We start from the raw sequence: 13,093 nt of genomic DNA, 5'->3' as shown, positions 1-13,093 counted from the left end.
CTGCTGCATTTTACACCGACTCAAAGCAGGAGATTGTTTCCCATGCTCAGAAGAAACAGAATCTCAATTATTGACCTTAGAAAAAAATTATACTTCAAACTAGGGCTAGGTATTGAACCCAGGGCCCCAGGAAGTGCGCCTGGCTTTGAAGCAAATTGAACAGTGTCCAAACAGTGGAATTACATCTTCCGGGTCCATCACGTGATGCCCTCTGGCCCAAAAATACTTTTTCCCATAGACTTTAGAGACGTCTGTTATCGGTGCATAAATGTTTTGCGCGTCACAATCCCAATACCCTCGTTTTACTATCAAACTTGATCCAGTCAGTCAGATAACATTAGGAAAGTCTAGGAGAGCCACACCATTATATAATCTAATCCCTATTTAAGTGAAGGAGTGCTAAATCGTAAGTAGCCGACTCGGTCAGCGGAGGGCTCTAGTGCGCCTGCTCTATGGGCCGCACAGTGTGCCAATCATCTGGGTAATTTTTTGCTCCATGATGGCTTCATGCGCCACTGAGCGACTCTCATAGGAATGAACAGGGCTCCGCCTCCATGTATTATAATACATCCATGATTGAACCTCAGTACCTTTTTGGTACATCTTTGGTTAGCTAGCTAGCTATGGTTCTCTTTGATAAGCAAAGGCAACTAGACTTGCTAGAAATTTTTGAAGATGTTTTGCCTCGCATCCAAAAGGCTTCTTCACACAAAGAGTGGAAGGTGAGATGTGAGGCGTCATCCTTGAAAAGTACCTCCGTTGATGGTTATATGAGCACATTAAGGAAAAACATGTTTTTATTCCTGAAAGTTAGGTTTAAAAAAAAGTTATGTTTTGGTATCAGTACTGAAACTCCAGCCCAATTTATTTGCACTTGTACTCTGTCTTAGTTATATGCTTGCATAGACACAAAATGCAATAGCATCTATTTCCCCCCCTCTCTCCCCTATCAGATGGCTTTGTGTGTCAGACCTCTGGCTTGCCTCCAGTTTTGTGTCTCACCATACATCTGCTTTATGTGCAAGCTGCTTCGGACTGCTCTCTGCCAACAACACAGGGAAACCATTTGGAGCAATGAGATGACCTGACTTCAATGAAAGTCTGTTTGTCCTCATCATTGAATCCAGGTCACACTGTAGTTGTTTGAAGAATGGAGAAGTAACATGGCTGACTTTCCCTACTGACATTGTTTCCTTTCCAATCATGAATACCACTTGAAATTCAGACCAGCAAACTTTTCCAAATCCTAACGCAGCACCATTTTGTCAGCTTTATGCAAGTCTACTTAAAGATTCTGACGAACTTTTAAGCAGTCAATTCACGTTTCATAACAAGTCACAGAGACTTCTCCTTGCTGCTCAAACTACTCCTCAAACCCAGATAAGAGCAAGAATCAATAGATTTATGAATCATCTCATTCTAATTAACCTTGGTGATTGTCTTACTTTCTCATCCCTTATTACAGAGGTAACATTCATCCTCACGTTCAGCCCTGTATGTGCCGCAGACTTGTTAAGTCTTCCCTCGAGCCACTGAAGTTGCCGAATGCAAAACTGCTAATTCGACGTACGCAAAAAGTCACACAGGGTGAATGTAGCAGAAGATTAGATTAAACCGCCAGGGAATTCCATGCAAGGACGAGGGTCCAGTAATTATAAGAGCTTGTCCCTTACCATCAGTAATTGAGTTTACTCTGATGAAGTACGGAAGAAAGTAATCTAATCAGTAGAGATGCTGGAGAGACTGTTCTTCATTTTGTCTGCAGCGGTTTGGTCTTTGCATGGATTCAAAGTCTGGTACATTTTTACTTCTAGGTGCTAAGTGTGTTATGATTGCACTATTGTGAAGTACTGTTTGTGCTTTTGTATATGCAAATTAGGAGCACATCTCCCAAAAACACTGTTTAATGTTTCCTGATTTGTCCAATTTTATCCATAGACTGTATATAAAGATGGATGGTGCGTCTCCACTTCCTCCCACTGTACAAAAGTGAAGCCAAAATATCCCGGATTCAGGCGCTGCCATCCCGCCCATACACCCGTCGAGCTAATCGCTAGTCAATCACACCTGTCAATCATAATGTTTCACACAGTTTTAATAGCATCAAATAACTAATAGAAGACATACTGATCAGAAAAATGTACATTTGATTTGTGATCAGAACTACCTAAAATGACAAACCATTTTTGGGAAAAATGTATTTGACCTGTACTTTAAGTCTTTAGTTTGGTATGTGTCCGATCCGCTAACATGGAGGGAGCAGGGCTTATGACCTATACTGCAGCCAGCCACCAGGGTGCGATCCAGATATTTTGGCTTCACTTACACAGTGTTTGCATATGCCCCTGGTTTTAACCAATGCAGCACCCTCTTCCCGTTCCATGCTGTAAAATGGTCCATCAGATTTACAGCCAGATCTGACCTAGTGGTAAACAATTCAAACTGTACTTGGTTATGCAATAACCTTTAGTCAGATTGTAGAGACCTACATCATTTCAAGTAGAGCCAATGGCCCATTGATGAAAGCCCTTGCCTTCCTGAAAAAAAAGAAAAAACGGGTCTTCCATCGCCAGCAATGATTGGTCCACCAGAGAGGGTAGGCAGAGCTAATGCAACAGATTCGCTCTTCTACTCACTTGTGTGTGAAGCGGCGTACTGTTTGACTCCTTGGAAAAGGGGATCCAAAAACAAAAAAGAGATTATAACTCTAGCTAACTACGCAGTCCTACCACAGGTTTCATGCTATTCCACTGATTGGCAGGTGGTCGCGGTAACACACGAATAAGTATAACTAACTAATAAGCAATGTGCCAACAAAGACCGTGAAGAAGATTACTGCACAAGCTTTTCTAATGACTTTGAAAATGTTTTGTAAGTAAGGAAATGTACACATTTGTTAGATCTCAAGGATGCACATTGTGTTTTTAGTGAAAAACTTTAACTTTTGTTCATTTACAAGAACACCTCACAGGGCACATTTAAGCCACCGATGAGGCTGTACAGTGGTGCTTTGAGCTAAATGCTAACATCAGCATGCTAACATGCGCTCAATTACCTCTAAATGCTGATGTTTAGCATGTTCATGTTCACCGTGTTAGTTTAGCATTTTAGTAGCATAGAGGGTTGAATGTCATTAGTCTCGCAGGTATTTGGTCATAAATCACAGTGTTTGACAAAGCTGAATTGTACCCTGATGACATCAAATCATTTCAGGGGATAACTGATCCTGAGGATTTCCCCTTGCTCCAAAGTGGTGGACCTAGCAACTGACTGCCTGAGCGACTTTGTGCATTTTCACACCTATAGTTTGTTTGCTTTGGTCTGAGTTTGAGTTTGTAAACTTGGAGCGATTTCCCCTTGGTTTGGTTTGGTTTCACACCTGGAAAAATCCAAGCGTAGCAACAACATGTCAATACATATCACGCAAAAACGTTCACTCCTCTTATTGGTCTGATGTGTCTGGGGCGGAAGCAAGAAAGTAAATACAGGAAGAAGGTCCTGTGTTCTGGACTACAGCATATTTCTCTCATCTCCGTGGTTAAACCAGCGCATTTCATTTAAATAATCAGACATTGCAGCAGCAACTGGTTTGACCACGGAGATGCAAGTACAGGGCGAACTTGACCGCAGTCTATTTCTCTGAGAGAAACACTGCAAGTTGCTACATTTTGCATGTTCTGCTGCATCGCAGATTGCTAAACATACCGGACTACAAGAGACATTCAGCTCAGACTTGCGGGGTATATAGTTGGTTTGAGGTCAGATCACGTTCTCACCACAAACGATCCAGAGTTTGTTTAATAGCGTACCGAGACCCCGTCTTCAAGCTTGTCTCGGTACACTTGTTTGTTCCGCTTTTGGTGCGCACCCGAGTGCGATTGCCGCATTCTCACCTGCCCAAATGAACCGCACCAGTGGGGCAAACAAACTCTAGTATGATTCAACCGAACTAAACAAGGCAGGTCTGAAAGTGCCCTTACTGACCATTACCGTCCCTGAAACTGCTAGAATGGCTAAACTCAACCTCCTGATACCAAAGGAGGGTTTTCTGTAGCTTTAAAAGTTTAAGGAACACATTTTTTTATGTATTTAAATGTGTTTTTTTCTATTACCAGTGTCTATTACCATGTCTAAATGCATCGGTCAGTCATTTGAAACCAAGCCTGTTCATCTTCTTTCTTCTCGTTTGCATTTCCTGCAGCCATTGAAACACAGAGCACTAGTTCTGAGGAGCTGGTCCCCAGCCCGCCGTCCCCACCGGCCCCTCCTAGAATCTACAAGCCCTGCTTCGTCTGCCAGGACAAGTCCTCTGGTTACCACTATGGTGTCAGTGCTTGTGAGGGCTGCAAGGTAGGACTCCCGTACCTCCTCAGACTGTAACATTGTGTTTTCTCTCTGTGGTGTTGACACAAAGGCCATTTTCAACCTGAGAAATTATTAGACACTGAGGTGAGAGTGTAAAGGCTGACCTTTATTTTCAAGGTTTCTTCATACTTTTTGATACCAAATTGAGAAACTGATCATTAAGATTTAACGCAGTCTAAATTATATATTTTTTTTTTTTTTTTTTTCTGGAGGCCTTTTTCTTTCTGACCATTGAAGGAAATCCTTGCTTTGTTATACTTTTGTTATTGCATTTCATAAAATGGTTTATTGCCAAGTATGTTTTCAGATACAAGGAATTGTATGTGTGTCACACCACCTCCTCATGCAAAGGCCAATAAAGTGTTTGGGCGCCTGAAACATTTACAAAAGGCATTTTTAAGAAGCCGACAGGAAGTGTGTTTTTACACAGTTTGTGTAAAAACTGTGGTGTTTATTTACAAAAAAAAAAACACACTCAGACAAAGTGCACAAAACCCTGGAAATACCAAAAACTCAATTAAACTGCCACAAAATAACAGCTAAACCAGCAAGCTCACAGCAAGCTGCCAAGTCCTTTCTCCCTTTCCCTTCTTCTGAAGGCAGTTTTAACTTCTCAGCATCAGCTAATTGGACCCTACCACCTGCACCGGTGATTAAAGGGGGAGATGAACTGAAAGAGAACCGCAACACTCTGTATCAGAAAATACCATTACATTTAGATAGAAGAGGTACTGCTGACATTACTATTTATACATATATGTGCACTCACAACAATAGGCACCCCAAATATTCTAAAAAATGTCTTTCACTGCAGAACTATCTTACCCATTGTTGTACAACTTAGGAGTTCCCAGCCCCTCCCTGCTGAGCAGCTGGTCTACCCCCTAAATCACAGGCAGAACCATAGCAAAAACACTATGAACCCATAAACCCACTAAACAGGCCTAAATGATAAAGTAGCAACTTAACTAAAACATTAAACTAAAACATTACGCTGAATTAATTTTAGAAACAGAGGCTAGTACAAAGGGAGAAAGGCAGCCTTTTCACAATGTGTATAAATGGAACCTATTATATTAAAATAATTTCTTACTCACTGTAACTTTTATTCTTGTAGTATATTATTCTATTTAAGACTGTTTGATTTTCATGGCCATTTTTAATTGCTCTTTAATGTTTTATGTAAAGCACTTTGAATTGCCATGTTGCTGAAATGTGCTATAAAAATAAAGTTGCCTTGCCTCACAACCTCCAGTCTGAGCTCAGGTACCGAAATTTGGCATTTTGGAATCAGTCCTCAATAGTACTGACGTAATTCTGTTGGTACCCAAAATAGTACAGAATTCTGGACCCAACCCTAGTCAGGACCCCTGGGTGTCACTTTGTACGCTTTGGGTTCCCCTTTGGCATCATATTCCAACGTGCTTGGTCAGGACACCTTGGCGCCACTTTTTGATGCTCTGGGTGAGACCCAAAGCGACGTTTGATTTGATTTATCTATCTATATCAAAATGCGACAGTGTGTGGACAAAGAAGAGGAGCCTCCGTGCTTTAGTAAAGAGTCAGTTCACACAATATACAAAAGAAACATATTTTCCTACATACCTGTAGGGGTAATTAGCCATGTGGATATGTTTGGTTTTTATTTACGCTGGCTTTTGAATGCTTTGAGCAACACAACTCCGTCTCTGCAACACAACTCTGACTCTTTGCCTCAGTTGTATTGTTTTAGCTGCAGAACAAATTATACAAATAATAGCAAAGTCAAACTTCAGTAACTGCGGGGCTAAAGAAAACAAAATGTGTTTTTTTGTAATTTGTGTTAACTGTTCCTTTAAGACATGACAGTTCGTCCTCTCAGTCTCAGCCTGCTATTCTCAAATGTTCTACTTTTAGAAATTCCGTCCAACATCTGCTCTGCCAGCACTTGTCTGTCTTCTCCCACTTACAGTACAGCAGCTGTTGCTAGGCAACAGCTCGCACCCACATGCACATAGACACATAAACAATACTTAGTAGGCTATTCAGTGAATAGGCTGCTGTACCTTTAAAAGCTCAACGTTTTCTATGTAAAACAGCAGAACATTTCAAAATTTAAACTTTACATTACTTAGTGAGAACAGTAATGGATTACAGTAATACCCCCTGGAGAAGTACACATGTATTACTTGCAGACAGCCTGTATGATTTCTTCCCAGGCGATGCTGTTTTCTCTCATGCAGTGGCGGAACAAGTATTCAGATCCTTTACTTCAAAAAATTACTAATACCACACTGTAAAAAATACTCTGTTACACGTAAAAGTTCTGCATTGAAAATGTTACTTTAGTAAAAATGTGGAAGTATCATAAGGGAAATTAAAGTATTAAAAGTAAAAGTACTCAATTCAGAAAAATCCTTACATTTTAGAAACTGGAAACAATCCAAACAGTTCTGTGAATCAACTAAGTGTTTAATGGTCTAATCATTTCAGCTGTACTTGTAGGCCTTTATATTGTTGGGTAGTTTAATTTATAATCAAAGATGGCATTTCTATAAACTACATGTGTTTTGTGTGCAAAAATCTTAATGTGTAAAGCAACTAGTAACTACAGCTGTCAGATGAATGTAGTGAAGTAAAAAGTACAATATTTCTCTCTGAAATGTAGCGGAGTAGAAGTAGAAAGTGGCATGAAAAGAAAAGACTCAAGTAAAGTACACGTACCTTAACATTTGTACTTGAGTACAGTACTTGAGTAAATGTACTCAGTTACATTCCATCATGGTTCCCATGCAGCAAGACTGCACTGTCATGTCCTCTCCCCTCCCAGCCGCTGTAATTGAAGCAGTGGTATGTCAGGAATCCTTTGGAGCTTTTGGCCCAGAGGGAGGTGGTGATCAGCTCACTCACTAGGCTCCGGGTCAAACTAAGTTCTCGGCGGGCTCCCATGATGCTTATGTGCCAATATAAGCCTCATCTTAAAGGTCGGTCATGACCTTTGACCTCACTGCTCTGGCATCCATTTAAAGTTATAGAGTGCGAGTATTTCATATTAATGAACGTCTGTTACATTCAAGCCACTGCCAAATGCGCTGACACACAGCTTGTCTATTTCCACAACGTTCCACTTCTGGGATTGCTCCGGTGCCGCTGGAAATACCGCCAGATGTCCCTCTTTTCGGCCGGATGTCCGTTAACTTCCTCTTTCTTTGTGTTGGGATTCTAAACTGCGGTGGATTTATGAGGACTATGGTTAACTGCTCCTCAGATCTCTGCAGGGTAAATCCAGACAGCTAGCTAGACTATCTGTCCAATCTGAGTTTTCTGTTGCACGACTAAAACAACTTTTGAACGTACACATGTTCCTTCCCAAGGCCATTTTGCAGAGGCAAAAATCTGGCGCTTAGCGCCGGCAATTACGATTGTGAGTGATTTAAAGGGGTGATAGAATGTTTAGGGTATTTCACACTGTTCCTTAAGGTCTCCTAATAGGGTATGTAACATTGGTTGGGCTGAAAATTGCCCGAATGCTATTTAATGTGCCCATAACTACCCTGTGAATATGGCCCTATTTGTAACAAGAGCTTTTCTTCCAAATATGGTATGAAAATAAATATTTAGATGAGCTGCGCGCTGATTGGTTTGAGCGAACCACGTAGAAACACATTGGAGACGAGAAAGCAGATCTCATATTTCAGACACTGCAATGTTTCGTTACTAAATTCACTTCTGAGACTTTTTTATGCAAGAAATCAACTATATAAAGCTCAAATATGGGCCGTTTTACAAAAATGTATGGCTAATTGCAAATTTGGTAAAACGTGTCGGATTTCAGGAGGTCCACACAGTCTGACGAGACAGCGGCAGCCGCGCTGCGCTCCATACCCAGGAGAAAGTCACCGTTTCTGGGTTAGCTACTGGACAACCGGGGCTCGGGTCTCCGCGGAGCTGTCTGGATGCTGGCATAACTATAATATATTTACAGTTTGAATTTCATCACGCCACTTATATAACAGCTACCCTAAGGTCATATAAGGCTAACGCTTGTGTCAGATTGAAATTTAATGCATTTTTGTGAATAGAAGGGGTTTCGTTAGCTGCTACTGTCCAGTCATTCCTATGGGTAGCTAAAGATCGAGGCTAGCTAGCTAGCTACACTTTCGGCATAACTATAATATATTTACAGTTTGAATTTCGTCACGCCATGAACAGCTACCCTAACGTCTTACAAAGCTAACGCTTGTGTCCGATTTCAATTGCAATTTGCAATGCAAAATGCATTTTTTGTGAATTTGAGGGGTTTTGTTTGCTGCTGGTGTCCCTTCAATCCTATGGGTAAAGATCGCAGCTAGCTGCAGGCCCTGGAGCTCCGTCAGGGCCTCTGCATTTAGTAGTCTAGTAACCCAGAAATGGTGACTTTGCGCGGGTATGGAGTGTGACAGAGATCCATTTAGCTCACAGTGAGCCGGGGTCTATGAATGAGGACACGCCGGGTGGCGAGGCAGCACCGGCCGCTCTCACGTTAGCCTGCTGAGCTCCTGCTGAACTGTGACACACAGTCGTACAAAATTTGCAATTAGCCATCAACTTTCGTAAAACGGCCCATATTTGACCTCTATATAGTTGATTTCTCACATAAAAAAGTATCAGAAGTGAATTTAGTAATTAAATAACAGACCTCTGGAGATCTGCATGACCTAGCTAGATTCAGAAGACTAAGCTGACCTCAGGTCAGTGGTGTAGCCTATGCAAATGTTGGGGCGTGACAAAGACTAGGAGTTGAGAAGTTGACGTCAACTTTTAGCTTTGTTGAGATTCGCCCGTTTTCAGCAGCAGTTTCAAATTGTGAGATTTGCAGAGGAAAGGGGTGTCGTTTTTCAACTATAACAAGGTAAAATTGGTTTTGCATTCTATCACCCCTTTAAAGAAATGCCAATAAACCAGAGCACGTTTTTCTCCCATCCCGGAATGCTGTGTGGACTAGCCAGACCTTCCTCTGCAGCACTGTGGAGGACGGTCTAGCAATGTGAGACTAACACACAGCTAATGAAGCTCTAATCAGCTCTACACATCTCTCTCTGTATTTGTCAGTATGGCTATGTTTGCTAAATGATGTAGTCTGGCGACTTTTGCGTGCAGCAGCTGTAGTTATGCATTTTACTTTTTTACGTTTAGCTTTGGAGACAAAGAGGACATCAACATTACGAGATGATGACCTCTTTCTGTAGAGTCAATCATGTTTTTTTAATCCTCCGTGTCCTCTTAGATTTTACGGGATAAACTACTAGCAACTGTAAGGAGGAGGGGTGGGGATGAAGGCTTGTATCATGTGGATGCCCCAACAGTGTTGTTGGCATTACTTAGAATTCCTCATGGGAGAGACAGAAACTATGCACTATTAGCCTGGTCCTACCAGACTCTAGTACATTTCATTTGTACAGAGAGTCTGGCCAGTCTTCATTGACAAGTGTTAACTTCCTTGAAGGCAGGTACTCTGTTGAAGTTTCAAACTATTGGTTCTGCCCAGAGCCACTCTGGATCTGCCATAACCAATCACTAACGTTTGGTTGTGACATCGGCTTAGCATCACTAGCGTTCGCCTTAGCCAACTTCTTCACCACTAATGGAGCGAGCTGGAAAATCTAACTTTTCCCGAACCCCGTGGGAAGGATGGCCACAACAAAACTCAGCAAAGATTGTTCTTGCTCGGGCTTTAACTTCTGGATATTCGGCAGCGTTGCCACAATGGACCGAATGGCTTCACTTGCATCTTTCTCCACCGCCATTACGGAACTACAACTCAAACTAGCGCACAACCTCAACGTCATTGTTCTCAGCCACTCCCTCTGTTCGCTGATTGGACCGGTAAAGGGCTGCGCTGTGGATGTTGTTGTCATTACTTAGAATTCCTCATGGGGGCGACAGAAACAATGCACTATCGCTTTAAGGGAGTATGAAGTACGTAGACCCCAGCTTAGTTTAGGCACAACACACTGACAGATAAGTGAAGAATCATTATCACATCATTGGCTCACATAAGGGCCCGGACACCCTGAGTGCACATTGTGTGTCCCTAATTTCAGATGCAAGTGGTGAACAAAGTGCTTCTGAGAAAACAATATGGTTTCATTCCATCCACCCACTCACTCCAGAGTGCTGATGTAAATATAGTTCCATTCATGGCAGAATGGCCTTGATTTTTGTGACATCCTGATTTACAAGGATTAAGCAGCGGATTATAGTTTTTTTTTTTTTTTTTTTTGGAATGTGTTGTATTTCTCTCTCCGTGGCGAAGGCATGTTGTCTGCAGTGCGAGGGGCAAACCCCTTCTATTGGGTAGATGCAACCAAGCATGTTGTACAGCTGTAGGCTTTTAGCCAGCAAGAAGAGCCTTTTACTGCCCAGTTAAGCTACAAATAGACTCAAAGACAGACTGTGTGTGTGTGTGTGTGTGTGTGTGTGTGTGTGTGTGTGTGCGCACACTTTGTTTGGGGCTATGTGGATGTGTGTGTGAATCACATGATAAAGAAACTTCATGCACATTAACATGCATGCACATATGCAGCAATATAATAAATTCACACTGCACAGAAAGCAAGTCCCGGCCTTGTAGATAACTCTTTTACTAATGGGTGTGGAAACATTGTTGGTTTTTCTCAGCCCTCACAGAAACATCTAATCATTAATGTGAATTTGGGACAATGCAGAGTTTGGATGTTTTCCCAGAAATGGCAGTAATCCAGGTTCATACCAGGAAACATGATGCTCTTTATATACAGCCATCAGGCAATATCAGTACTGTAATATCTAAAGACATGCAACACTTGTATCAGTTCATTTTAAAATGACCCACTCTTAGAAAGCACATCATTCTTTTTAAATGGACTTGTTTATTTGGGTGAATACTGAATTGTGTTTTCCATTCCTCTATTGTAAGCAGTATATTGAAAATTCGGACCATTATGAATCACCCATGCCACAGAAAACGTCTTTCTTCGGTTACATTGCCACTCAAATAAAATGGCTGACAGGAAATATAGTGAACTACATTCTGCCTCCCTCGTGTGTCTTCCTTTTCCTCCCAGCTGGGATGCCAGAGACAGATGCGAGGACAGAGGCAATGTATTTACCAAATGGGACATCCTCGTTCCTTCCAGCGACATTTTAGGAGACAGCAATTACAAATGATGCACAGCATCTTAACTGTCAAATGTGTGAAGAAATGTGGGAGCCATAAAAAGAGCTATAAATGCTCTGAATAAAATATACAGGTACAGTCAGTCTGACGTCCTTTTCAGGCTCAGCCTGATATTATAGGACTACAATAATAACCTCTACCGTGTACCTGTATTGTTTCCCTGAATGAGCCAACATGGAAGGAGGGAGAAGTATTTGTACGGTGGCCCTGAGAGCTCAAAACACTGCAAATTAAGAAAGCATGCAAATAGACAGAACACAAGCTATGAAGAAACACCTTCATCACTTCGACAACACATGCGCACATACTTGACAATTGAGAAGCTGGAACTAAAGAATGTTTGACATTTTTAGATGATGACGGACTTTGTCATCCCGAATATTATTCTAACAGGAGACCAAGGGCACAAAGAACAGCAGGAAAAACAAGATGAATACAGTGGGTAGGGGCACTTTTAACAGTGTTTGATTCTATTTCAACTGAGTTTTTGTATTGGTCAGCCTCGACAGATTTGCTGTATGCACACAGCTGATTTGAATTGTTAAAACAGGGTGCAGGCATATGGGCCTCCAGAAGCACATGCATATGCAGCAGATGACAGTATCATCTGTGTTGACCCAAAGTCAAGTTGTGGCAGCCTTCACATTCAGTCACCCCTACACTTCCTGCTCATTTGACACCTTTCACAATGTCCTTATGAAAACTCCAGATAAAAACTTCACCAATTGTCCCAGGTACTTTGGAGGAGGAAGGAATCTGTAATGATTTCTGTACCCGCTCTGCTGTTTATTCCACTGACGAACACATGAGGAAAAGTCCAATATAAGTAGCATATTCTAGACATCTAGGTATATTTTACTTTCCAAGCATGAGGAAATGGCTATCAGATATGTGTCTACCTGTAAACACTCGTATTTAGGCATAATTTCCTGCAGCTAATGTTTTTGCTCCCAATCAAGTGCATCTGAGTTTCTTACAGAAGAGGAAACTTAAAGGGCTAAAGACACGTTGTGAAAAGTCATCTTATTTCAATAGCAACAACTTTCCAGTAACAGTAGCCCTGCTCAGAGAGCACAATGTCAACAGATTTCAAAGGATTATTTCTTAATGAGAAAATTGTTCCCCTTTGAAAGATGCACTTGGTGCCTTTAATGTGCTGGTGAATTTCACAAGTTGTTCAATTGATGAAAAACAGAGCAAGAAGGAGAGTGAATATCAATATATCAATATTGTCATAACAAACTAACCGTACCAGTGACATCAAATTAAAAGGTATGAATAAGAACAAAGGACTCCTGGAAACCCAAATCTTTTTCTTTTCAAATAAATGGCATGGCCTCTCTGTGAACCATCACCTTATCGTGGTGGAGAGGTTTGTGTGTCTCTGTGAACCTGAGGGCTGTGTTGTCGGGAGCTGTGTGCTCCTGGTAGGGTCTCCCAAGGCAAAGTGGTCTCAGGTGAGGGGCCAGACAAAGAATGGTTCAAAAACCCCAATGAATAAACGAGGTAGAGATGGAGTGACCCTGCCCGGAGGAAGCCCGGGGCCCACGA

At 41.7% G+C, this 13,093-nt stretch overlaps 1 protein-coding gene across 1 annotated transcript in view; it reads left to right on the top strand.

Moving 5' to 3' along the window:
• Window positions 1-13,093, top strand: part of LOC114567794 (retinoic acid receptor alpha-A) — a 128,149-nt gene that overhangs the window by 15,759 nt on the left and 99,297 nt on the right. Inside the window, exon 2 of the mRNA XM_028596898.1 lies at window positions 4,202-4,350. Within this exon, the coding sequence (XP_028452699.1) occupies window positions 4,202-4,350 (149 nt within the window). The remainder of the gene's footprint in view (window positions 1-4,201; window positions 4,351-13,093) is intronic.

The sequence above is a fragment of the Perca flavescens genome, chromosome 14 (assembly GCF_004354835.1).
Source record: "Perca flavescens isolate YP-PL-M2 chromosome 14, PFLA_1.0, whole genome shotgun sequence".
NCBI classification, from domain to species: Eukaryota; Metazoa; Chordata; class Actinopteri; order Perciformes; family Percidae; genus Perca; species Perca flavescens.
This window is presented reverse-complemented; position numbering and strand designations above follow the sequence as displayed.